Source organism: Mchenga conophoros, linkage group LG3 (assembly GCF_057382185.1).
Source record: "Mchenga conophoros isolate Kocher_MC1m ecotype Shallow Benthic linkage group LG3, M_conophoros_male_GT1.1, whole genome shotgun sequence".
Lineage (NCBI taxonomy): Eukaryota > Metazoa > Chordata > Actinopteri > Cichliformes > Cichlidae > Mchenga > Mchenga conophoros.
The window spans coordinates 45,041,023-45,067,919 of record NC_140528.1 but is presented as its reverse complement, the minus strand read 5'-3'; the positions used below and the strand labels follow the sequence as shown (position 1 = coordinate 45,067,919).

At 40.5% G+C, this 26,897-nt stretch overlaps 2 protein-coding genes and 1 non-coding gene across 4 annotated transcripts; 1 reads left to right on the top strand and 2 right to left on the bottom strand.

Annotated features, from left to right (window-relative positions):
• The first annotated feature begins 1,038 nt into the window (after positions 1-1,038).
• Positions 1,039-14,433, top strand: LOC146578939 (alpha-tectorin-like). Its single transcript, XM_085259787.1, has 19 exons — positions 1,039-1,184; positions 1,725-1,800; positions 5,336-5,427; positions 5,716-5,940; positions 6,616-6,690; positions 6,839-6,944; positions 7,075-7,204; positions 7,338-7,575; positions 7,740-7,890; positions 8,015-8,102; positions 8,206-8,268; positions 8,456-8,655; positions 9,728-9,859; positions 9,953-10,140; positions 10,301-10,452; positions 10,553-10,798; positions 10,912-11,074; positions 12,778-12,870; positions 14,275-14,433. The coding sequence occupies exons 2-18, from the start codon at positions 1,755-1,757 to the stop codon at positions 12,868-12,870; spliced, it is 2,388 nt and encodes a 795-aa protein (XP_085115913.1). The 5' UTR covers positions 1,039-1,184; positions 1,725-1,754; the 3' UTR covers positions 14,275-14,433.
• A 3,213-nt stretch (positions 14,434-17,646) lies between these two features.
• Positions 17,647-25,099, bottom strand: LOC146578937 (PRELI domain-containing protein 1, mitochondrial-like). 2 transcript variants are annotated; one of them, XM_085269456.1, is made up of 6 exons: positions 25,038-25,099; positions 23,952-24,075; positions 23,427-23,652; positions 21,691-21,804; positions 20,226-20,304; positions 17,647-19,549 (listed from the first exon to the last, which is right to left on the bottom strand). In XM_085269456.1, the coding sequence occupies exons 2-6, from the start codon at positions 24,041-24,043 to the stop codon at positions 19,458-19,460; spliced, it is 603 nt and encodes a 200-aa protein (XP_085125582.1). In that variant the 5' UTR covers positions 24,044-24,075; positions 25,038-25,099; the 3' UTR covers positions 17,647-19,457. The 2 variants fall into 2 exon arrangements, with proteins under 2 accessions (XP_085125582.1, XP_085125581.1); XM_085269455.1 differs by lacking the exon at positions 25,038-25,099 and adding an exon at positions 24,878-25,008.
• trnag-ucc (transfer RNA glycine (anticodon UCC)) lies at positions 24,498-24,569 on the bottom strand. The gene has a single exon. It is a non-coding gene; the product is annotated as a tRNA-Gly (tRNA).
• Positions 25,100-26,897: the final 1,798 nt, after the last annotated feature.

Below are 26,897 nucleotides of genomic sequence, written 5' to 3'. Positions count from 1 at the left end.
TCAGTCTCTCTGTAGCTACTTAGAGTTGTGTTGCTGGCATATGCGACGTGCTTCTGACAAAAATTGATTAGTGTATTAATCTTTTGTTAATCTGTCAGCACAAGGAGTGAACTAAAGGAATTTTTGTTTGATACGATATCTCTGGCCTCAAACGTTCCAGCCTTGGGACTCTCCTCCATCTCTGCCATCTCTGTATCTTGGTGGCCTTGACGACTTTCTTGCCCGTGTGCACTTGTGTTTGCAGCCACGTGGTGATTAGAAAGCTGAGATTACGAACGGGACCGGGACAAGATGTTGGTCACTAGAAAAATCTCAGCAATCAAAATTCATAAGGAATTATTTCTAATTTTATTCCATTTAAGAAGACATAAATGTTATATGCTGAAAGGTTTCAAAAAACACCTGAAGCTCTCGGGGGCTTATTTCAGGTGTCTCTCTGTAAGAGGCTGATTCATCAGTGGGAGGTTCCCATCAGGTAGCTCCTCCAGCCCTCCTCTCTACCCCACTGGTTCCTGGTCCCTAAAAAGGTACCGTCTGAGCAGAAGCAGATGTAGATTAAAGTTGTTGTAATATGATGGCATTAACAGGACTCTAACAGTGTGAATACACAGTCATCCCAAAGATGAGGTGCAGTGAGGGTGACACGAAAACTTTCAGCACAAGGAGTGAACTAAAGGAATTTTTGTTTGATACGATATCTCTGGCCTCAAACGTTCCAGCCTTGGGACTCTCCTCCATCTCTGCCGTCTCTGTATCTTGGTGGCCTTGACGACTTTCTTGCCCGTGTGCACTTGTGTTTGCAGCCACGTGGTGATTAGAAAGCTGAGATTACGAACGGGACCGGGACAAGATGTTGGTCACTAGAAAAATCTCAGCAATCAAAATTCATAAGGAATTATTTCTAATTTTATTCCATTTAAGAAGACATAAATGTTATATGCTGAAAGGTTTCAAAAAACACCTGAAGCTCTCGGGGGCTTATTTCAGGTGTCTCTCTGTAAGAGGCTGATTCATCAGTGGGAGGTTCCCATCAGGTAGCTCCTCCAGCCCTCCTCTCTACCTGGGTGTGGACAGCAGGAAGGATCCAAATAAAGAGAGACGGACGGCTCACAGAGACACCATCACCAGACAGCCTCCTTAGCAGCAGCCTCCACCCTCCTCATCCTCCAACAGAGCTCCAGAAGGTAAGACGAGCTGCACGAGTAGAACAATAAAGAGTCACTGACGGGCATCTCTGTGGCTTTAACAGGATAAATAACAGACAGACGAAGGAGTGGGCAAAACTCGCACACTGACTTTTAGAACTTTTAAATGCCGAGTCCTCCTTTTAAAGGATAAATTCAGGGTTTTCGTTGGTTTTTTTGCTCATGATACGCATTCCTCCAGTCTTTTATTCATATTGTTATGTTTCTCTTCTTTGAAGTTTGGTGTTTAATGAGAAAATAAACTTAGATTCAGAGAGGAAATGTGCCAAGTGTTGGTGCAAGGAGACAAATTTCACTGACAGCTGAAGGAGCATGGAGATGTTTAACTCGCACAGTGATGATTGTTCAGTTAGTCTGTTTCTGTGACATCTTCAGAGTCATAATTTCAAACATTCTGCATGCTGGGATTTTCCTAACCTTACAGATGATGTACAGTAATAACTCCAAGTGTTACCATTTGATGTTTGTGCTACTTTCTGTCCAATCACAGACGTCCAACTGTGTTTTTTTTTCTTTCAGGTCTTTGTCAGGCGATTGGTTCCCTCCAACATGCTGTGCCCACTGCTCTTCCTGTCTGCATTCATTGTACTGGCAGGTAAGCATGCACCGCAGCTACTTTAAAAGTATCCTTACTAGACTTGAGTATTTGGTGATTAGTATTCAGGAACTGATAATCAGAGACTGAGGAACAAAGACCAAATGACCTGAAGTGAGGAGGGACAGTGAAGGCCATTTGAAGTGCTGATAATCTGACAAACATGGACAGATTTTCCTGGGATCCTTGCTTTCATATCTTTATTTTAGAATAAACAATCATACAAACAAACAAGCATTTTTAAAGAGTTCAAGGGATGTAGATCTCTGTCATCTGCCCATCCATCAATCTGATGGTTCATTAATTACATTCAACACGACTCCCTGAACTCTTTCAAACCCCCTGTCTTGTCTTTTAGTTTCTATGTTTTTCTCGTGGAAGGTTTGGCGCGTTTGACAATGCTATGGTCTTTTTTGCATTGAAAACACTGAGCTTTACTAACATTTTGCTCACATTTAACATGTTTGTGTCCTTAAAGGTCCAAACACAGTAAATATAGTTTTGGGTCTATGTGGAAGAAATTATTTCCTGTTTTCTGTTCACATTCAATTTAACTCACTCATCTTAAACTTTTCACGTAATAACTGAACATTTCAAGTCCTGTTTTTTGTTAATATTGAGTTATTTTCGTGGCATTTTGAACTAATAAGACTCAGACAAATTATAACCCCTAGTCCTGATCCTAAACTTGAGTTACTAAATTGAAATTTAAAGACAGTAAACCAAAAGTGTAACTTGCAGTTAACTGACAGCATTTTTTTCAGTGGCAGAAACAAGCTTCCATATTTACTGGATGCAGGAAGATAAAACTGTACCATGGGGAAAATATGGATCGCTACACACAAAAATAGCAGTGTGTGTGTGAAGAGAAAGGCACTGTAGAGAAATATATAGTACTAAAAGTTTATACTTCAAGCACTTCAGTTAGTAAAACTGAAAAATGTTTAACAAGGTCACCAATACAAATATCTGCTCTCTTTTAGAATAATATATTAATGCTTATAAAACAGAAAAGATGTGTTAAGATATCTGCAGCCAGCCAGGAGAAAATCAGCAAATAAAGTTGAGAATCTTTTTTTTTTCTTAACTGATACTCAGAGAAATACAAAAACATTACTTTGAGTTTGATTCCATAAAAAGTGACAAAAACATTAGATGTCATTGAAAAAGTTTAGACCCTCCTTACCCGCCATCAGACGCGTTACTGTAATCTGATTACTTTTTTCAAGTAACGAGTAAAGTAAGGGATTACTATTGCAAAAACGGTAATTAGATTACCGTTACTTTCCCGTAGGAACGCTGCGTTACTGCCTTACTAAAACCGTGATTTTTTTGCGAGAATGTGTCATGACAGTGACGTAAGCGAGCGCGACGTTGGTGACAACAGCTGTGTGCAGATCAACAATGGATCATATATCGATTGTGGGAGAGAGTATGAGCGTGCAGCGTTTAAAGCGTGGAAGTACTGACCTTACTTTGAGTTTGATTCCATAAAAAGTGACAAAAACATTAGCGTCCGTTGTGCGTGGGAAGAAAACTTCTTTTTACAGCAAAAAAAACCCCCTAAACTTCCAAGCAAGCACCGAGTGCGCTACCACGTAATGGGAAACTCACAGAGAAACTCGCAGATTCTTCAACTGACCGCGGCACACCTGCACCAGGGCAAGCATCCGCCTACCCTACTCCTGCTTCACAGGTGAAAATAGAGCAACAGGACCGCTAGTCTTTGACTTTATTTATTTTCTGCTGTGTTTTACTTGCATCTATTTGAAAGACTGAGTGTAAACACAAAAAAATATTTTATTTTATGTGCTGGAATGTGCAGAAAATAGGTTTAAATGTTAAACTAATTTCTTCAAGTCAGAGAATGTTGCATATAATTAAATGTTTTGCTTGATGCATAAAGTTAAAAGATTAAAACTGATAAAACAAGTTTAAAAAAAGAGACTTTTCCATTTGATTACATTTTGTATGATGGATTATGCAGAAAAAGTAGAATTGGGCTGAAAGATCTATCGCTTTATCACCTATTCAGGTTGTAAATCGTGTTTTAAAAAGTAACTAAGTAACTAAGTAATTAATTACTTTTGAAAATAAGTAATCAGTAAAGTAACGGCATTATTTTTTGGGGAGGTAATCAGTAATTAGTTACTGATTACTTTTTTCAAGTAACTTGACCAACACTGCTCGCCATACAGAGGTCCGAGGGATCTCCCAGAAATGGCCAAGCTCATTTCTGGAGAATAGGTGACTGATTTCATACCTGCTGATCTCTTACCCAGTGCAGGTTAGGTTTGCAGTATTAGTTACCATCATGATATGCCCCAGTCACACTTTCACAGGACAGAAAACCCAGCGTAAATAAGATTGAATCCACACTTTTAAGCTTAAATTTCAAAACTTACATTTAACTACTGATTTTATCTACTGTTCTGTTTTTATCTGTTTTGATTTTATATACTGTTTTGTTTGTTTGTTTGTTTGTTTGTTTGTTTGTTTGTTTGTTTGTTTGTTTGTTTGTTTTATTAGTTTCAGGTTGGCCATTCTTGTATTTTGCTCGTTTGTGTTGTTGTGTTTGCACATCTCTGTTGCTTGTGGGGCTCGCACACAAGAATTTCACTCGCATGTGCTGTGCCAGTGTGCCTGCACATGTGATGTGACAATAAAAAGTGATTTGATTTGATTTGATTTGTTAATTAGTTAGTTAGTTTATTTGCTTGTTTTAATCCATTTTAAATCGTGCTTTTTATTTTTTTTTTGTTTCTAATGTCTCTGTAAAGCACTTTGAATCACCTTGTTGTTGAATTGTGCTATACAAATAAACTTGCCTTGCCTTGCCTTGAATCCTGCTTCGTAGTGGACCTCCAGTCTTTGCATTTGGAGTTTTTTCCCTGTCCATATCTGTCTGTTACTGGTTTTTCAGCTTCACCCTGATTATCTGTGAGTCCCTGTCATGTATTTCATACATTTTGTTTTACTTTGTTTTAGCCTCACTGGCACTCTGAATGTTATCAACTCATCATATTCAGATCAAAACAGCTCTCATTCTCTTTTCCAAACACTGCATAGCTGATCTATACAATGCAATATCTGAAGTTACAACATAGTAACATTTCTGTACTTTAGTGTTTAGGCCTGTCGTGAGAGTACATGTTAATGTACTACCGTAACATAGATAAGACTTCATAAGTCCCCATATATCCATCAACCCTATTTCTTTAGCAAAATAATTTGAATAGTTGTTTTACACCAGCTATGAGACTGATCATGACCTATCCGGCTGTCCATCGCTGCATCGAGTATGCTCTGCTATTACAAATGAGAGTGTAAAGTGAGTAAGTAATAAAAACGTTAAGTCTACTATACCCATCCATATAAGTTCCCCAAGTTTAACTTGTAATCTACCCTCCTTTTCCAAGATTTTGGCAACTTGTACGAATACTTTGTTTCTACAAACGCGTGAATGTGAACCTTTGTTTGTCCTAACAGCTAACAGGCTGCAGCTCACACCTCTCACGTGTGTCTGTGTCTTCAGGTGCTGAGCAACAGACAATCAGTGAGTCTTCAGTGTTGGACATCAGCTCATGTCCCATCACATATTATGGACAGAAGTACGAGAAGCTCTATGTGAGTAGGATGAAGCCTGATGTTTTAGCAGAGCTTTATGTGTTGTTGCTGTTTAATCTCCACCTGTAGCAGAGATGATGTTTGCAGACTGAGTGAAGAGTTCAGAGATCAGCGTCTTATTAATGTCCTCTGCAGTGATGCTGAGTATGTAACCATCACCTGATGCAGCTTCCTGAAGAAGAGCGAGAGCTCTGACTGAAACCTGAGCACCAACAGTTCAGCTGTACATGACAGAAAAACCCACAAAATATTTTGCTATTTGATTTGTTGTGTCTCTGATTTTTACAGGCGAACTTCACAAGAGAAGAGATTGCGTTCTGTTTTGACAAGTTTTACAACCCTGGGAATAAAGGCGACTGCATCGTGGGGAGCTCACCTGACAAAAGGAGAGCAGTTCTTTCTATAGTTCAAGCAGATTCTTTTCTTGAACGTTGGATTAGAACTAAAACACAAACAATTCAGAACAGTTTGAGATGCAGTGTGAAAATAATCATGCCGATCCGCCATTTAACGGTGAGTCCTGCTCTGTATCACAAAGCCTGAAGGGTGTGCCTAAAATTAATAGTTTCAATCAACACTGAAAACAAACATAAAATGAAAAATGTTTTTTTTATTTTTTATTTTTTAAAGGGACATTGTAGACTAATTAACATGAGTATGTAAGATGCAGCCGTACAGGCTAGTTTTCACCTGAAGGGTGAAGGAAAACCAAAGATGCAAAGGCATCTAAGCGTAGACAGGAGACAGGACCAACGCATGTGAATGGTAAAAGTAATGCATAATCATAACCAAACAAACTAAACATCAAAAGCAACTATTAAAGATTGAAAACAGAGGCACTTTAAGACAATACAGACCATGAAAACAGAGACTTGCATGGATACCACTTCAGTATATGACAACATGTTGGATTATGATCGTGTTTGTTTAAAAATCACTTTTTCTGCTATTTTTGTTGCTAGCAGAAGGATTGGTCTGATGATTGGTTATATAATCACCTGATTTAAAAACATGTGTGATGACTGTAGTTTTTATAGCATATGGAAACACTCCATTATGAAATTCAAAATGTTTTAGCAATGCAGCTCAACAGGCCCAATGTTAATGTTGTGAACCTGAGCTTTTCTAAACACTTTCAGATGAAACTTCTTCACAGTGACTGAATCTTTCCTGTTAACCTGTTTACAGATGATCTTAAACCTATTCAACTTTGGGACAGAAGCAGCTCTGAGTTTGGAAGCACATGGCACTGGTTTAGTGGCGGTGAGTCTGTGTGTATATGAACAATAACACTTTGACGTAATATGTTAAATACTTTATATTTAATGCCAACATTTGTGTCTGTTTTCAGCTTGATGTCAGTTCTTTCTGCTCTGTGATTATAACATTAGCTGTGTTTGTTTCTGTTTAGCTCCAAACTCGGGTCAGTGATTTCGTAATCGACACATTAGCGGTTAATAACGTTCTTAACAAGTATCATAATTATACCGTAGATATCAGTGGATGCAGACACTCAGGTTAGTGAATCTTAAACTCCTACCGTGACTTTGGGATTATGTAATTCTGAAAGATTTGATTGTTACTGTTTTATTTGCACTTACAGTTGGAAAACTGTTGAACTAAAGTGAAGCCTCTATCTCTTCCCAGGTACTGTGTATATACCTGGTACTGTGGTCAACTCTGACCCAGAAATCTGCTCCAATGTCACCTGTTCTGAGACTGCAACCCTCCAGACCTCTGGTTGTGGTCCATTGGAGTATTGTCAAGGCAACGGCATGTAAATATTTTCTCTTCATATTTTGTTACTAAAAGGTTCTACAGTGAAATAACTTAAGAAATAGAGGGTCCCCTGCGGTAACCTTCTTTGGCAGCAACTCATGGTGATGTTTGTGGTTGGTTGCCTTTATCAGCTGCGTGTCGGCCTCCACCTGCACTGTGACCGGCCCCACTGTCATCGACGTCCACGGCCATATGAACTCCATCCAGGATCGCTGTGCGTACTCTCTGTTCTCGACTCCGTCACTCCCAGACTTCCTTGTTCTGGGGAACTTCAGGGACAGACGTCGTAAAGATGTGAGCTTTTTGGACAGTGTGACGCTGCGTGTGGACGGGCATGACATTCACCTGGAACAAGGTGGGAGAGTTCAGGTAAGCGACCTACAGCCACAGTTCATGTGTCAGAGTGGAGTCTGATCCAAAGTCCTCCCTCATCCTCTGCTGAACTCAGTGGTTGTTGCTGTGAAATCAGCCTGTTTGTGTGTTTGACATGTTTCACTCAGTGTTTCCACCACTTTGTCTCTGCTGTGATGCAGCTGGACGACTCCACACTGACCCTCAGCAGCTCATCTCAGCTGGTTCACGGTGTGCAGCTCTCTAAGGACCAAACTGGAGTCACTGCCGAACTCACCAAACTCAGCATCTCTGTCTTCTTTGATGGCGACACCGCACAGATCGTCTTAAAAGGTACAGAAAATAAAGTTTAACTCATGTAATGTAAACTGTAAACTGTGCTGTTATTTATTCTTCTGTGTTTGTCCAGTTTGAATATTGATGCTGATCTGACTCATTCTGTCCTGATCCTGTGCAGGACCTGCTGGTTCATCTGTGGAGGGTCTGTGTGGAAACTCCAGCAGGTCTCTGAGTGACCTGAGGCTCTCTGAGTACAGCTCCACCAGGTAAGACCGCATCACAAGCTCAGAGTCCCTCTGACTGCTGCTGATGTTGCAGATATTCTGTTTTTATAAAGGAGCCTGAACTTTGTTGTTTGTCGCCCCCTAGCTGTGAGATGCAGTACAGTGAGCCTGCTGACAGCACGATCAACTGCACCAGTGTGACTGAACGGTGAGCAGACTGATCCACAAGGCAGGATCTGTTTACCCTTTGACGTAATAAAAAACATGTGTGTTGATCTGTCTTGTAAATTACATGGTACATCACATGTGACTGTAGCATAGATGGAAGATAAACACAACTGATTACAGATTATTATTTTATTGTCTTCAATTTTGTTTCTCTATCTGTGGTACAGCTGTAATCTCCTGAAGGAGGCGCCCTTCTCCTCCTGTAACACTGACATCGACCCAGAGCCCTACATAACCGCCTGCACCGACACTTTGTGTAAATATCCTGCGGTGAGCGGACTCAACTGTCAGTTCCTGAAGGCCTACGCCAGAGCCTGCAGTCAACACAACCACGCTCTGGATGGCTGGACATCAAAGACCGGCTGCTGTAAGATGTTAATAAGACCTTAATAAGACGTCAGATTGTCACTGATTTCTAGAATCGATTCAATTCTGATTCGATTTGATTTGAATCGGGGAAATTTGGCCTCAGACAGTCAGAAATATTATAATTCAGATCATGCATTGGTACATTTCTATATTTTTATATCCATAAAAAGAAAGCTGACACTTGCGAGACTTTATCAAATATTGAAGATACTTATTATCTAGACGGAGGAATAATCACACGTGGGGCATCGGCTTTCATGGGAACATTCACACCAAAAGGTGACTTTGTTTATTGAACTCTCGCGTATACTCCGCAGCATAACAGGAAGCATCCTTTCAAAATAAAATCACAACAGATGACAATGAGGGCATACCTATTAACTAGCTCAACAAAACTGTTCTTGAAGTAGACTGAGAGAGAGAGAGAGAGAGAGAGAGAGAGAGAGAGAGAGAGAGAGAGAGAGAGAGCTGTGCATGAAGTGTGATTGTATCGTGGTGGAAGCAAAACAGCAAAAGTAAGAGGGAATTCACGTCGATGTTTATCAAATGTGAAGCGTAGTTTGCTGCTTCTTTTGCTGCTGGTTCAGTGAATTTTGGTTGGAGAGAGAAACCTGCAGCTTCGGAATCTAGCGCAAAAAAGCGTGGACCCGCCGAAACATCAGAATCAGCGAGCTGTCGGCTTTCAGCCCCAGTCCGTGCCGTCGGGTGAGAAAGGCAACATCTCACTGATCCTGATCCTGATCCACAGGTCCGCGCTTTGTGTTTACGTCTTTGTGCAGAATCCGTGTACCTGCTCTCATTTACTGTTTTAGCTGTTTGGTGGTTGTTGAAATTTTGTGAGGTTTAACCTGAGATTCTGGCTTTTTGGGCAAAATAAATTTAGATTAAAAAATCGATTCAGGATTTTAATGAATCGATATCACGTTATCCAAGCTAGAATCGATTTTAATCGATAAATCACTAATCAAAACCCACCCCTATTAATAAGCTCTCCTTTGTTAAAGAACTGAACTGTGGATTTTTAGAGCTCCCATGTTTTCAGGATAATAGATGAGTGTGTTCCTCTGTAGCCTCTGAGGCCTTCTGTCAGGACAGGACCTGCAGCGATCACGAGTTCTGTGGTGAGAAGACGGTCGGTGGTGACACTCGCTGCTTTTGTCGGACCATTTTTGCCTCCAAGTACCAAGAAAACAACTCTTTGGGTACGACAGCTGTGACATCACCATGACAACAGGGCTGAATAATGGAGGAAAACTTCTAACTGTGATTTTTCTGACTGATATTGTGACGTTCAGGTGATGCAGCGGTCTGCAAGGAGAACACTGCTTCAGTCACTCTGGTCGGTTGTCTCCTGGAGGACAAAGACATCAATTACTCTGCTTTACAGCTCAACGACCCGACCTGCAGGGGTCAGGTGGACGAGCTCACCCACATGGTGACCTTCAGCTTCAACAGCAGCAACAGATGTGGGACGGTGGTCACGGTGGGTTTCATCTCCTGCTGTTTAAGCTTTGATCTCTGTGAATTCTAAAATTTTTGGTCATCTGAAGTTTATACCAGTCAGTCAACATCTTAAAGAGTATCAGATGTTAAAGATGAAACAATGAAGAACTTGCTTAGTATCTGATTATGTGACCCTGCAGACCAACAACAGCTACGTCATCTATAAGAACACCATCAGGAGCCAGAATCACTCTTCTGACATCATCACTCGCAACGACCAAGTCCAGATCGACTTCTCCTGTGTTCACAGTCAGCCAAGCATCCACACTGCAACCTTCAGAATCAGAGACTGGTTTGTAATGGCTGCTAGGTATTGTTTGAATATTTGTTAAAATGTGGGCATTGTTAACAGAGCAAGTATTTTAAGATGTTGGGATTGTTGTTAACAACAGGTCCGCTGCACAGTGCATCACATCTGGAGCATGGAATTACACTCTGACTATCAAGGCCTACACTGATGCCGGCCGCACACAACTTGTGGAGTGGAACAGTGAATTGCAGTTGAACGAGAAAATCTGGATGGTGTTGAAGACCGATGGCTTGGATGGAAGCATGGTCAGTGTGGTGACCGACTCCTGCTGGGCAACTGACAAGGCATCACCCACCAGCAGTCCAAGACATGATCTGATCATTAACGGGTGAGAGAAACTCAGAGGTGGTGGTTGCTCGCTGCTGCTCAGAGATTAATTCAACTCCTTTTGATCACTCTCATGGACTCCTGAACAAAGTTTATTTTCCTGCTTATGAACAGCTGTGCAAACCCTGCTGACCCGACGGTGCAGGTGGAGGAAAACGGACTGGCAACCTCCACTTACTTCTCCTTCAACATGTTCCGGTTCACTGGGGGCTCTAGTGACATCTTCCTTCACTGCCAACTCCACCTGTGTCCCAAACAGGGGAACAACTGCATCCCGGTACGCAAATGTTCATAGAAAGATATACCAAATCTGGCCATCTTTTCTGATTTCATGAGACATTGCTCTGCACATAGACATTTCTCTTCAGTGTGCAAATGTTCAAGCACTGAAGCGCATTATTTACTGTTCCTTATCCATAGTGTCTTTTGCTATTGATGTCCAAATAGCTTCTAGCTGTCCACAGAGAATTGGTTTGCATAAAACTTTAGCGAGCTGTCTTTGAATACATTAAATCTCAAATCTGCTCAACAGAACTGAAGTCTGACCTTTCGCTTCGCCATTTCATCAGGTCCAGAACTTCACATTCTTTTTTCTTGGTCAAATAGTGTCTGCACAGCTTTGATTTATGATTGGGGTCAATGTCTTGTTGGTATATGAACCCACGACTAATCAGCTCCGGTCCAGAAGAGACTCCATAATGCACTAAAATGTTGTGGTAGACTTTCTTGTCCATGACACCATAGATTTTTTTCCTAATTTGCCCGAGCTGTTAGATATGGGTGCAGTGCATCAAGCATTAACCCTTTAAAGGCGGTCGGAGCGGCAACGCTCCGTTTTGCGTAACTATTTTTAAATCCCTGTAGAACCGGAACCATGTAAGCTAGCACAATAATGTTGTTTTGCATATGAAACTGGAGGGGTTGTACTTACATCTTATGCCATCAGCTTGTGCTAGGTCACGGTTTCCTTCCACATATAGCTTTGCAAAAATTGCATAAAAAGTGCTTGCAGGAACAAAAATGTAATACACTTTGCCAATCCGATCAGCTTTTCGTAACACTTCCTACATTGAAATAGACGTCAGCGCGAACGATCGCATGTCCGCCATTACCTGCCAGAAACCGGAAGTGACGTCATTTTCGCGGAAAATGTAGTTTTTTAGTTGTAGGCCTCAAAAGCCTATACTGGTGTTTTTAAAAGTCATGTTTGACTTTATGCTTTTCTGAATAGTTTCTGTGATGCTTAGAACTCAAATTGCACTGCTTTAAATAGTTTATTTTGATGCACATGCTGTTTTCTTTGCAAATTTGCATTATACGATTGTTTTTCAATTTTTCTGCAGTATATAAAAATTGGTGTATCTCAGAAATAAAACTATGAAGACACTCAAATTAAATTTCCTGTGGTTGTAAACTATTTTTTGCAACTTTTTTGTATTTAAAGTTTTGAGGGATAAACCTCTTAAATTTCTCTAATTAGAAATATATGTTAAAAAACAAAACAAAAACGATGTTCAATTTTTCTGTAGTTTATTGCACTTTTTTGCAATTTATGTGGTTACTATGGATTTAATGCATAAATATTATTAAAATTTGGGCTATAACAGTTGTATTGATGTATAGCAACTTGAAATGCTCCCAAAAATGGCACTACAGCATGTAAAAATATAAAGTAAGCTTTGGCGGACTTGGTTCTATGGTAGGTCTTAAAGGGTTAAAAGGTTCTTCAGCTTTTGAAAATGCTGTTTCTGATGCTGTTCATTGTTATCACCGGAATTCATCATTTTTAAAAGATGAATCGACCCATATATAATAGATGCTGATCGACTTTCAGAGACTACTATCATCAGATTCAATAAAAATGTTAGAATTGGAGGGTTTTGACACAAAAGATGAAATGTTTGCTGTCAGTGGCTTCAGTCCTAAATGAATGGATCACTCTTGGTTTTGTAAAGCCTGGACTTTGTCTTTAACTTCCAGACGTGTAACACACCTGCTCGGGTACGCAGATCTGCCAGTTTGACATATGAACCTGAAGCTCCAGCCTTCATCAGCGTGTCCTGGACTTATTAGGTAAGGTACAATCGGCTTTTGTGATTTACCATCATATATGTTATGTGGTGATTGCTGAAGAGAACAGTGAAGTTTAAGTAAGAAATTCAGAAAGAGGAAAAATGCCTGAGGAAACCTCACTGGTGGAGGTGGAAAGAGACATTACAGATATGTTAGCAATTTTTACTGGAGTTAAGTTTTCTGCCCACCTAAACTGATGGGTTTGTGTTTCCAACTTTGCCTGATAAGCTGTTGAGTGAATAAAATGTCCTAGTTTATACAGTGGTTCAAAAAGGTGTTTCCCCCCCTTCCTGATTTGGTATTTCCTTTGTAGATTTGTCACACTTAAATGTTTCAGATCATCAAAAGAATTTAAATATTAGATAAAGATAACACAAGTAAACACAAAATGCAGTTTCTAAATGAAGGTGTTTATTTTTAAGAGGAAAAAACCTACATGGCCCTGTGTGAAAAAGTGATCGCTCCCTTAAACCTTATAACTGGTCGGGCCAAACTTAGCAACAACAGCTGAAACGAAGCGTTTACCATAAATGGCAGTCTGTCTTGTACAGTGCTGTGAATGAATTTCGGCCCGCTCATTTTTGCAGAATTGTTGTAATTTAGCCACATTGGAGGATTTTCAAGCCTAAACCACCTTTTTGAGGTCATGCTACAGCATCTCAATCAGATTCAGGTCAGGAATTTGACTTTGGCCACTCCAAAGTTTTCATTTTGTTTTTCTTAAGCCATTGAGGTGGACTTGCTGTTGTGCTTTGGATGATTGTCCTCCTGCAGAACCCAAGTGGGAATATACGGCCATCTGTTCGTGATCTCAGCTTGAGGTCAAGAATCGTTCTTTTGTGACCTCCTGGATGAGTTGCTGATGCACTCTTGCAGTAATTTTGGTAGGCTGGCCTGTGAAAGTTCATCACTGTTCGAGGTTTTGTCCATATGTGGATAATGGCTCTCACCGTGGTTCACTGAAGTCCCAAAACCTTACAAATGGCCTTCTAACCCTTTCCAGACTGAGAGATGTCACCTACTTTGTTTATCAGCCGTTTCTTTGGATCGTGGTATGTTGTTTTGCTTTTTGAGATCTCTTAGCTTGCTTCAGTTTGTTAGAAAATTTCTATTTAATTACAAATACTTTTTCATACAGGGCCATGTTATCTTTGTCTAATATTTAAATTTGTTTGATGATCTGAAACACTTAAGAGTGACAAATACACAAAAAATAGGAAATTAGGAAGGGGGCAAACACTTTTTCACACCACTGTACGTCACCTGACAGTCCAGCATCAGGGCAGAGGTCATCCTCAAACACAGATGATTCCAACAGAAGAACTGGGATATGATTTGTGAAAAGGAGCCAAGGTCTGTGACAGAAAGAACAGCAGTCACAGTTTACTCTGGTTGTCTTCTCAGGTGGTTTCCACGGTGACTTTGATGGACTGACTGACCAACCGAGTGCTGACCTAATGTGACAGTGTTCGCAGAGACAAGAGACATGCTGCTTTTATCCATCTCCTTTATACTTGTACTATTTCTGCTAAAGGATGGAAAAATAAAGCGTGTGGTAACCAGTCTGTGTTTTTCCAGAATTTCATTACTTCTACTTTTTGGCTCTGAAACTGTTCAGCTTGAACTCCAGTCTTTTCAGCTTTAATGAATATTTCCTGCAATACATTCAGAGGCTTTGAAAAGCTGACGGGCTTAGAAAAATGAAAAGATGTGCACTAATATTAGTGTTACAGACACCACCCATTCATTCCACATTTAAACATACAGTTGTGGTCAGATGTTTATACTAGAGATGGCACGATACCACTTTTTTATGTCCGATACCGATACCGATATCATAAATTTGGATATCTGCCGATACCGATATGAATCCGATATAGTGTTTTTTAATCAACAAAACTGTTTTTTAAAATATCTTGCTGCATTTTGCAAGTCTGCAAGTTCATACTCAAGTTTAAAACAACAACTACACTAAAGCTATTCTGTTATACCTGTATACAAAAAAAATATTTCATAGTTCAGCAATACTGATCAATCTAATAAACTTAAACCTACACCATCCTCCCTATTCTGGTATTTTAAAGAGTACTTAGCGTAAATATTAAGCAACCTAACTAATAGGGTTCCAACTCCCAGCAACAAAAATAAAAAAATAAAAAATAGGGAACCACCCCTCACGCTCCACCTCATGATGCTTAATCGACGTAATCAACCTTAATTTGATAAAGTGTGAAAAAAATGCACAGAAATCAATTATTTTTCAAGAAATATTAAATAGATTCAACATCTTTCTTCAACAAAATTGCAGACTGCACAGATGGTACCTTCCCAAAGTAAAAAGTACTATAGCTTACTAGGGTATATATATTAGACTTAATAGTCACTATATACAGTAATTGACTTCTATTCATTTTACATAAAATTAAAACTTTGGGTGTCAGATAATTATTTATTAAAAGCTCGACATTTTAAATGAGAATAAGAAAGAAAAGTATGTCTTTGTGCCCCCTTTTCCCTGTTCATGCCCTATCGGCCCCCCTGGCTAAACTTTGCTAGATCCGCCCCTGCACAGTTACAGCCGTAAGCTACGTAGAAAAAGATCCTGGAGTAGAAAGTAATATTAAATACATTCTAACAACAGCTGATCAAGCTTAAACGTGCTGCTGTTGTTCAGCCGCTGGTTTCCTCTTTCTGGTGCAAAGTGGGCCAAAAGCAAACTAGAGACACGGACTCGCGACAGAAAAGCCGATCAGCTGATCGTTAAGCAGTTTCGTGATTGAAGTAGCAGCAGGAGAGGCAGTCGCTCCATATATCGCTTGTTAAGCTTAAGGCAGGAATGCTTTACAAACATTCAGAGATGGACTTACACACTTGCTTTACTTCTCTCGGGGATAACTTTGTCGGAGATGAAATGCCGGGTTGCTAGCGAAGCTCCACATGCTATCCAAACCACCGACAGGTCCTGCATGCCACAGCCGCTCTATCACGTGATGCATACTGCTCCGACTGCTAACGTTCTGAGGTGAGTTACGGCGTGTTGCAAGTTTTGTGAGGTGCTTTCGTGATATTTAATGGATCGGATTACATTTTTTATTTTTCTCCGATATCCGATCCAGTAATTTAGGTCAGTATCGGACCGATACCGATACGTAATATCGGATCGGTCCATCTCTAGTTTATACACACTCATCATGAATGTCATGGTAATTTGGTTTTTTTAAATAAGTTATTGGAACTGGCCTTTTTCGATGGTGGAATGATGGTATAGCATACATCTTTAATTACTTTAAAAAATAAGAGCTGGGTGCTCAAGTTTGAATTTATTTGGAATTTTCTCTAATTCACACAGGGTCGAAAACTATGCATAAAGACTTAAATATATACTTACATCCTCACTAGTATTTGGTTAAATGTCTCAGAAGGTTTGACCTCAACCAAACACTTTTGGTATCCATCAACAAGCTTCTGGCATAATTCAGGCTGGATAACTGACCATTCATCATGGCAGAATTGGTAGAGGTTATTTCAATTGGTTAGTTTCCTCGCAAAGACCTGGCTTAGCTAATGTGAGCTAATGTGCTTTATCCATTTGAATCGAGTTTTCGTTTGTGTTTGGGATCATTGTCAAGTTAAAAAAAAAAAAAGGAGTCCTGTATTATTGCATCCACATTGTGTAATGTACCAGTAGCAATAGTGTAAAAACAGCCCCAGAGCATGACGCTACCACCATGCTTGACGGCCGCTGCAGTGCTACTCCTCCAAACACACCACCTGTCATTTTGGCCAAATAGTTCAACCTTTGTCTAATAATAATAATAATGGATTGTATTTATATAGCGCTTTTCGACACCCTCATAGCGCTTTACAATTCCACTATTCATTCACTCACACACTGGTGGAGGCAAGCTACAGTTGTAGCCACAGCTGCCCTGGGGCAGACTGACAGAAGTGAGACTGCCATATCACGCCATCAGCCCCTCTGGCCAACACCAGTAGGCAGTAGGTAAAGTGTCTTGTCCATCGAACCGGCAACCTTCCGGTTACATAGATGAGCTTCCCAACCCGCCGCCCCGGTCGTCTAGTCTCATCATAAAGATGTTCTGCAGAATGCATTTGGCTTGTCCATATGGGCAGCTACAAATTTCAGTGGAGTTTGAAGGTGTTATTTTTGGAGTAGGAGTTTGTTTCTTGGTCAGCACCCTCTCATTCCGTGGCAATTTAAAACTGACTTTGCTATCGACGTTGATGCTGGTGTTCCAGAAGTTTCCTGTTCATGGCAGGCTTGAGCCTGGGGGATCCCTGAACATCCTGACCAATTTCCTCTCATCTGATAGTGACAGTTTGGCTCTTCTTTCAGTCCTTAGCAATGAGACATCCAAATAACTTGTACTTAGATGAAACTGCTTGAACTGATGATCTTGGAATCTGCAGTTGCTTAGAAATAGCTCCAACAGACCTTCCCAACTCAGGTTAATCTACAGTTTTCCTTCTTATATCTTCACTTAGGCTTTCCCATTACAAGCATTGGTCAATCCAGTGAGGGCTGTTTAACAAATTATTTTTATCCGGGCAATGAGAAACTACCATTTGCAGCCCACAAGTTTTTTCTCTTTTATTTTCAGGTGCTTACTTTACCATGTAAGAACCATGTAGAACCTTCAGCGTCAAGATGTGTGAATAGATATTATATAGAACACACAGGGAGTGGGCAGAAGTTTTAACACTGATGTCCCTCTTCTAGCCAACATGCAGGACAGTTTATATGGCCAAAATATCTTTTTGTAGCAGGCTGTAAATATCTTTATTTCTGTTGTAAAGTTTGACATTTTGCGTCTGTGGGAACTGACTCACTTTTGGTCACTTTTAGAACCAGTCTGAAGTGGATATTAGAGAAACTGCAGTGTTCAGTGCTTTAACATTAGCTTTATTTGTTAGCCCCAGAGGTTGATTTTGCATAATGCAGCTTGGCATGCTGCAATATTAACATACACCAGGTTACTGACAACCCTTTTTCGAGCTACCAAATGGAAAAATGGGAAAGCCAAAACGGATAAGACTACATCTAAAACACAATATCCTCTTTAGCATGAGACAAAACAAAACTCAACTCTGACCTTCCCCTTGGTCTCAATGGGTTGGCCAATTATCCAGAACATAAATCTATTGGAATTTTAAGATCAGAGCCATACCACCAGAAAACAAACATTTACTCAAACTGGCATATGGATACTATGAAACATGCATTTCTACAACTGTCTGATTCTAAACTACCTGAATCTGATGTAAACCCGTTCCTATTGATAGAAAATCTCTTAAGACATTTACTGTGGGAGGTCCCAAAGAAATCCAAGATGACAATAATCATTCAGAGAATTCTACAAAATAAGACAAAAAACTATTTCCATATAAAAATATAAAAACAAAGATAAGAAAAGTCAACATAAACTTAAATTATTAACTTAATATCATGTTTACATTACATAACTGACAAATTACAAACTGCAAACTTCAAAAAAAAATTACTAAAACTTTAATAAGATGATTAAATCAGTCCCAAGGAATCCTGGGAATTATTGTAGTTCATTGCTCTGATTGGTGACTTTGAAAAGTAATCAGTATCAGCTAATGTGTCACCAATCAGAACTGAGGATGAGTGGATGCCCCACCGTTTTAGTGCTGCTCTTCAAACGAGCCATAGAGATTGAAAATGTGACGTCATTCAAGGGTAAAACCGCAAAGGATTCTGGGAATTCGTGGCAAGAGGTACTAGCGCACGCAGGCTTTCAATTGAAATCAGTTACACAGCGATAAAAAGAAACACAAAAATGGAAAGAAGCTGTTGTATTATTAACTGCAATAGCCGGTCACATGACAGCCACGGGAAGCCGACGGGTAAAGCAGATAAAACAGGTTTTTTGTTTTTTTGTATCACTAATTGCCCAGTACGATTACAGCATACAATATTATTGTCACTGCTACATTTCTGTAATCCGTACCAGAAATTATTTCCACTACTAATTAATTACCATTGAGCTTAAAGGTCCTATTAATAAACGGTTAACGAATGTGTATTTATGAAGACGATTTGTGAGACTGGTAAACTTACCTTTGTTTGTGCGATGGTCTTTCGTTCTACACGGTGCATTTCAAGGTCCTGTACCCATCCGTCAGTAAACTGTACCTGGGCTTGTTGCAGTGACCTGAAGTTACTAAACTTCATGAATGTATGCACTGGTGGTGGTGAAAGTTGGGCAGCACGCTAACGTCTTTTGTCCACTCTGTGTGCTCGTAAGGGTCTAACCCTTTCACTCCTTTGATTTTTTTCCACGTATCTTTTCTTTGCCTTTTCGTCGAGTCTGTCTTTGTACAGACCGGCATTGTTATCCTTCGTTTTGTACATACCTTTTTTGGGGGGCAAAGAAAAAGCAAGAAGGTATTGGAACCGGAGAATGAACGTTTTGCAGTGCTGCAAATGCTTGCATTTGATGCGGTACTTGGATTGTTTTGCCACGAGTTCCCGGCATGCAATGCGCAAAAGTCACGTGGTCTGTCAATCTCTATTGTGGGCTTGTTGTTCCTACTGATGTTCAGACAAACTGTTTGGGTTTCTGGTTGGGGGTCGGCGTGGCTTGTGGTGGGAGGGGCTTTTGCTTCTCTGATGACTCTCCCTGGTCACTAGCTGTGGATAAATAAAAGTAGAAAATGAGGAACTGTCACACTGATCTGAGCCCTGAAGTGAAAAATAAACTGAATATGAGCATAATGGAGCTGAAAATAGGTTTAAGGTTTAACACTAGAAAAGAAAATGCACAGTTCTCACACCCGGAGTGTACCGTCGTCTTTTATATGCAATCTAAGGTTTAAGTTCTAATGACCGAAAATCAGGCTGATCTAAACTACATCTACATAAAAAAGTCAAAAGAGAAGACTCATATGACATTTGTTATTCATATTTTAATAAATAAAAAAAATTGTGACTCCTGTGACCAAATCTAAAAATCAATGAAAAAGTTGACATCACTCTAAGCCACCACCAAAGGTGTGCAATACAGTAAATGTTGGTCTCAAGATTGAGACCAACGTTTAATGAAATGCTCTAAAAGTTAAATTAGACAAAGATGATCAGAGAAAATAAAAACCACAGTTTTTAAATGATGATTTCCCTTTTTAAGAAAGAAAAAAACAGCGGTTTTGTGATAGGCTGACGTTTGTTTTCTTGGTTTTAACTGGATTTCTTTTTACAGTTTCAGGACTTTTGTACAAAAACACATAGCTTGTGGTAATTAAGCTTCAGGTTTTGGTGAAGCCCTCAGAGGTGAAATACAAATGTGTGTGTGCATGTATTTGTGACTTACTCTGTAGCTTGGAGAGAGAGTACTCCAGCCCTCTCATGGCTTTAGCTTGGTTACTTTTAAACCTGGCAAGACCGAATTCCTGGCGGAGAAAGACAAAGAATTAGTCAAAGATAAATACCCGCACCATACGTTAGCTGTATATAGATACTGACGAAGGGTCACATAGTTGGTTTTGGTATCTTGGCTTGGCTTGAGAGCCAGGAGGTATTACTTCACAATTTTCTGAGTGTTTGCAGACATCTTCCATGCAAACTATGGGCGACAATGGACAATCTGATAAGAGACCAAACCAATCGCAGACAGAATTTTGGTGCAGCACCCTCTTTGCAACGAATTTCCCCAGCAACAACTCGCTAACTAGTCAGGGGTTTTATTTATGACCTGCATTGCCAAGGAGTAACCGAGATATTAGCTAATCCAACATGAAGCTATGTAACAAGCATAACAACCCAACTGCAAAAATAATGGAATAAAATTATAATCGCAAACATGCAGAACATTAAGGCAAACTAAGCAGCCGTTATCAAGTTCGTGTTGACCACACCTCCAGCCATTACTGGGGATCTTTTATAGAGATTGAAAATGTGATGTCATTCTGGGGTAAAACCGCAAAGGATTCTGGGAATTCGTGGCAAGAGGTACTAGCGCACGCAGGCTTTCACATGAAAACAGTCACACAGCGATAAAAAGAAACACAAAAAATGGCGAGAAGCTGTTGTATTATTAACTGCAATAGCCGGTCGCATGACAGCCACGGGAAGCCGACGGGTAAAGAGATCGTTTATGGGATTACGTCATGGAAGAGAAATTGTTCAAGCCATGTTTCCGAAGTAACAAGAGCTGACGTATGGCCTGGATTGCAGCAATTTGAAGACCAAATATAACGTTTCAGAACACTCCAGCTCACATGTTAGTCTGCTCCAAGCATTTCCACAAAGGTACGTCTTCTGTTGTAGTTATTACGTAATTTATCATAACATAATTGTTGATGTAGGTTACAAGTAAGTCTTATATTGATTTGAATAGAATTCATTGCGCTATGCTGCTTTGTTCACTGTGGCTTTGCGGGCTAATGTTTGTTATGTTTTGTAGGAAAACCAGCCTACAAAATGCTGGAATGCGATCCAGACTGGGCGCCCTCTATCAACCTTTGTACGGACCTGCCGTGTTGTCCGTCGTTTTGTACATAACTGTTTTTGGGGTAAATAAAATGCAAGTAGGGTTTAAAACCACAGAATTAATGATTACCGGTGCTGGAAATACTAGCGCTTAATGCAGTGTTTTGATTTTGTTGCCACGGGTACCCACAAAGCAATGCACGAAGGTCACGTGGTCTGTCAATCTCTATCAGAAATACACTAAGAGAAGCTGATGTGTTCTTTATACTTTAAGTGATAGTAGGTTGAGTTTGGGTTTTGGTGGCCAATTTTCCTTAGGACTGAAACATTTGTATGTTTGTGTATACCTGTATGGGTCGACCCAGTCCATATACAGCTGTGGAGATCCAGGCCTCCCTCCTCAATTTGGTCCAAGATGGCCGACCATGGTTCTCTTCAAACAGACACCGCTCCACAACAGTCTTAGAGGCAGAGACGGTAGAAAATGTACAAAAAAGCCCGTTTTTACTCCAAACACAAACTATGTTCAAGCACAGGAAAAAGTATTATATTCAACTTAGTTAAATACTGAAAATGTTAAAACCAACCAGACTGTAAGAGGCCTTGTAGTTTTCCAGTCAAAAAGCATTTATACCTGTGTCCAGTGCAGTTCTTTAAATCTGCAAATTCATCCATTTTCTTGTCCTTTCTGAGATGAGCAAAAGTGGAGAGAATGGCCTCATTTAGGCAACTATCTCCAGCCTTTCCAGCAAGGCATTCCCAGTCCAGTCCTGTTTCTGTCCCAGGTCTCCTCACAGCTGGACATGCCCAAAACCCCTGACCTAGTCCATCAAAGTCTAGATGTGCAGGAGATCTCCTATTCAGGTGCTCAAACCATGTCAGCTGGTTCCTCTATTACAGTGGTTCCCAAACTTTTTTTGCTGCCTTTGTTTTACAACACGCACGCACACGCACAAACACATCCTCCAACCACACACGCCCATATTTTGCTCCATTGCGGTTTCTTTCACACCTCAAACATTTAGTAAACAACTAAGCAAATACAAGTAACTTGCAATAAATTACAGGTAGTAAGAAAGTAAACTATTACACTACGTCCACACCTACACGGGTATTTTTGAAAACGCAGCTGTTTCGTTCACACATAAACAGCATTTCGAATCACCGAAAACTGAGATTTTTTTAAAACTCCTTTTTTTCCGTTTACGTGTGGATGAGGAATACAGAGTTCGTCACGCAACGTCAAAGGTATGTGCCTTTATTCACGTCACGCTGTGCGCACGTTATTGTTTACATGAGATGAATTGCAGAATGGCAGATAGAGACAAAATACTGTTAATCTTACTGTCTTCAGGTTTTACACACTAACATATACAAACGCAGTTACTGTCCCTCCATTTAGAAAGGCAGAGGCGTCACGGTGTGATTATTTTACTGTATGTGTAATAATATTCAACATTGCTATCAATGCATTTTTCAAAAAATGCCTCTCTGTGCAAAATGGGTTTAAAAACATAAACAACTGTGGGATACTGTTTGTCCGTGATAGGGAGAGCACAGTGCTGCTCCCAACGCAGGGAAAACCAATCCTGTACGGGAGACCTACCTCGGCACTTGTGCAGGTGAAACCAAAGGGCAAACATGCTTCACCAGATTTTCTAGTCTTTGGCTTAGAATGAAGTTGGTTTGGAAACATATTCAGCAATGCTTCATCTCCTGCTTTGCATTTCTGTGGGCGCCCCGTGCTAGCAGTGTCCAAGAGTTTTGTTTTTTCTCCCCCCCCTTTTCATACCGCGCCCCCCCTGCAATGGCTCTGCGCCCCCCCCTGGGGGGCGGGCCCCACACTTTGGGAAGGTCTGCTCTATTACATCCACCTCTTATGACCATGATCTCATGCTTTCATGCTATTCACAGCTCGTGGCCATTTTCTGATTGGTTATCTCAAACTGCAAACTGCCCCATTCAAAGTGGGAGAAATCACTTGATGACAATAAGACCATCGATCTGAACTCTATCCTATCTGTCATGGGGTGGGGGTGGGGGGGTTAATTAACCACAGTGATCTAATCAGAGCGCATCTCACCATCAGCGTGTTGTGGTTCAGGTTCCAGGTCTTGGTGATGAGCGTGTGGGCCTGAGGGTCCACGATAGAATCTTCCAGGACATAGACCGCCCGAGCCATGTGCATGGGGAAGACCCGCTCCGCCCAGCCCGGCAGGCGGTTGGTCTTCGTCAGCAGTCGCCTGGACAGCAGGTGGTTGCTGGAGGTGACCTCGCGGTATAGGACATCTTCCGTGAGTACATGGGTGCTGGTACACCAAAACAGATCTATTTTTTAAGGGCACTCACACATTCTTTTTTTTTAAATGTCTTTTATTGTTTAAAAAACTGAAGTTCTCCAAACAACACCCAGGGTTGATGCAGTCAAGATAAAAGCACGACAGTTTGGTCCACTTTGTCCATTGTCTGGAGAAAATGGACTAATGTGTTTTTTTTCTTTTATTGTACTAGATAATAAGGTGACATTTTTCACTGTTTTATAAGGGAAAAATATCAGATTCATTGATGGAAATGACTTTGCATATTCACTGAAACAATCATTAATTACCTGTATGGGTTTGGGTAGCGCTGCCAGAAGGCAGCCAGCACCTGATGCCACGGGCTCTTAATGTCCACCTCGCTGTGGAAATACCTCCCCATGTCGGCATGTACTAACAGAGCTCATTCAGCAGCTGCAGGAACAACATAAGAGACAAGTTATATATTTTTTAAATATATTTTGTATTTAGTGTCATGAGTTCCTCTTCATGTTTAAGTTTGTAGAATAAAATTCCTGTCCCGTTGGTATGAACACTCACTGAATTTGATCACGGCAAGCAAGAGAGGATAGGACAGTCGTGCCAAAGTCCCCATTAACAGGACATAGACAGCTGATTGTGCCTGCATTAGTGCCTGAAAATCCGGGTAGCTTTAAATTCTAACAGTGTGTTTAAATGACTTTAGTTTTCATACCACAAAAAGCTTTTCCCCCACAAAAAGTTTTCAGACGCTAGTTTTCAGACACCAAATGAAAATCGTTGGGGTGAGCACGTTTTTAAATATACAATTGTTAACAGTAGAATCTAAAGTTGCCACTTTAGTGAAAAAATGACTTTGCGTTGGCCGGGAATCGAACCCGGGTCAACTGCTTGGAAGGCAGCTATGCTAACCACTATACCACCAACGCTCACATCAGCAGAGGGGAAAGTAGAGCAACTTATCCTGTGATTAACACAATACTAGTACTTCTACGCAATGCTTTTCATCATAGCATTTGTTTACTGTAAAAACTGTTAGCTGCGACCGTTATTAGGTGTTGCTACAGCTCGAGGCCAGCATTGCTAATCCCTTTGTTTTATAACCGCACTTCATCAGCGGGCTCAAGCTAGTTAGCTGTTTAACGCGGTCGCACAAACACCCTCTACCGTAAACGTCGCAGTCTGTTGTAGCTGCTGAGGAAGCTAACAGCTTCGGCTAGCCAAGTAACGGACGTACCTAAAGCGCGTGTTTCTCAAAGCCCGGCGGACTGTAAGGGAGCCGGCATGGATAAAACACAGCAGCGGGGCAGCTCGGGGGTTTCTTTGTAGCAGCTGCTTATTTGAGACAGAAACAAAGAAGAAAAAAAGTGGACCCAGGCGGTCATACGTGCACTTACCGCCTTTTTCCACCAGATGGCAGACTAGACAAGCAGAAATCAGGTCGCGCTGCTTGGTAAACGGTTCACGACTAAATCCACATGATCTGCAGACCGCATGAAGTTTGGAGGTCTGTGGCAACTCTGCAAAAATTTGGTGCCCTCTGTGCACTCACTCTGTCAATTTACATGATTTACATATTTTAGTCTAGGCAACCCAAAATGTGACGTTCACATATGTGGACGCCAGGTTCTAGGAGGTTAAAGAAGTCCAGACGCTTTTCCTTCCAAGCTCCTTAGATCACAATACAGTTTCTCTCAATCTTTTAAAGTGTAAATCTGTCTGTACTTGCTGGTACCACTTCTGTCTGTTGCACTTATTTACTCTAGGATGGGTGTCAGCTAACAGAAAAGGAGTAAATACTTTTTTCCATTGTTACAAAATAAAATAATAAATAAATAACTATACTGTACAGGCAAAAATATTCTACAGACACTTTTCAGTTGTGAATTGAAGCAGGCCTGGTCAGATTTAGAGCAAATCTAAGCTTCAGGTGATATATCCACTTAGACTATGGTTTAAAGATCTAATGTTTAAGAGAATAAAGTTGTTATGATGAGATTGAGCAGTGATTGATCCCCTGGACTTGCTTGATACCCTGCACTTTCCACAGAATTCCTATCACATAAGCTGGCCCTGAAGACCTGCACTTCATGTTGTTGATGAAAAAAAGACAGTTGAAAAATGCAAGAAATGTTTAAGAAATTCTAAGATTTTTTTTTTCTTTCGCAATCACTGTTTAAACATAACTACCAAAAGAGCTGTACAGGAAAGGAGTGTCTCCTGTCTGGTAAAATACCATGAATTCAGTCCAGGTTAAATGACTCAATAATATGGGCTGCACCCAATAAAGTAAAGAAAACTTGTCTTGTAAAATTAGGGTGACCATATTTTGATTTCCATTTGATTTCCAAAAAAAGAAGAGATTTGGCTTAGTCATGAAAAACTTTAATAATACAATTGCTTAAAGAAAACTTTAACATATTTAAACGATAGGCTTTTACAAGTCAACAACTGCAAAAAAGAGGACGGTTGGTCACCCTAGTAAAATGGTGAAATATTATCCGTTCATCCATTCTCTTCTGATTATCCAATGGGGAAATATTGTTTTTCTGAAAAATTCTCAATAAATTACTTAGTACAGTGGTCCCTCGTTTATCGGGGTAGTTATGTTCTAAAATTAACCTGCAATAGGTGAAATCTGCGAAGTAGCCAACTTTATTTTTATACAATTATTATAGATGTTTTAAGGCTGTAGAACCCCTCACAACACACTTTATACACTTTTCTCAGACAGGCATGAACATTTTCACACTTTTCTCTCTTGTTTAAAGACTCTCAAAGTTCAAACCTTTGTAGAAAAATAAGTCCAGTATTATAGAATGAAACCAAAGACACCCGCAGGTGACTTTGACGGTGCAAAATGTTTCATCGCCATTGTTGTGTTTGTTGGCGAGAAAACTTACAAACACACAGTACAGCACTTCAAAGCCACACTGGTAGCGATCGAAGATTTATTTAAACTTGACAAGCTGGACACATTCTGTAATGTACTGGAGACACGGCACGAGATTGATTGACAATGGTCACCCTGTACACCTCTGACTTCTGCTACAACTCTGAATTATGCCACATTCAGAAGTTTGCAGATGACACGGCCATCATGGGGTGTATCTGGGATGATCAGGAAGAGGAGTAGAGAAGTCTGGTGAGGAACTTTGTCGCATGGAGTCACACAAACCACCTGCAACTCAACACCTCAAAGACTAAGGAACTGGTTGTGGACTTCGGGAGGTCCAGAGAAGGTCCCCTGCCGGTTC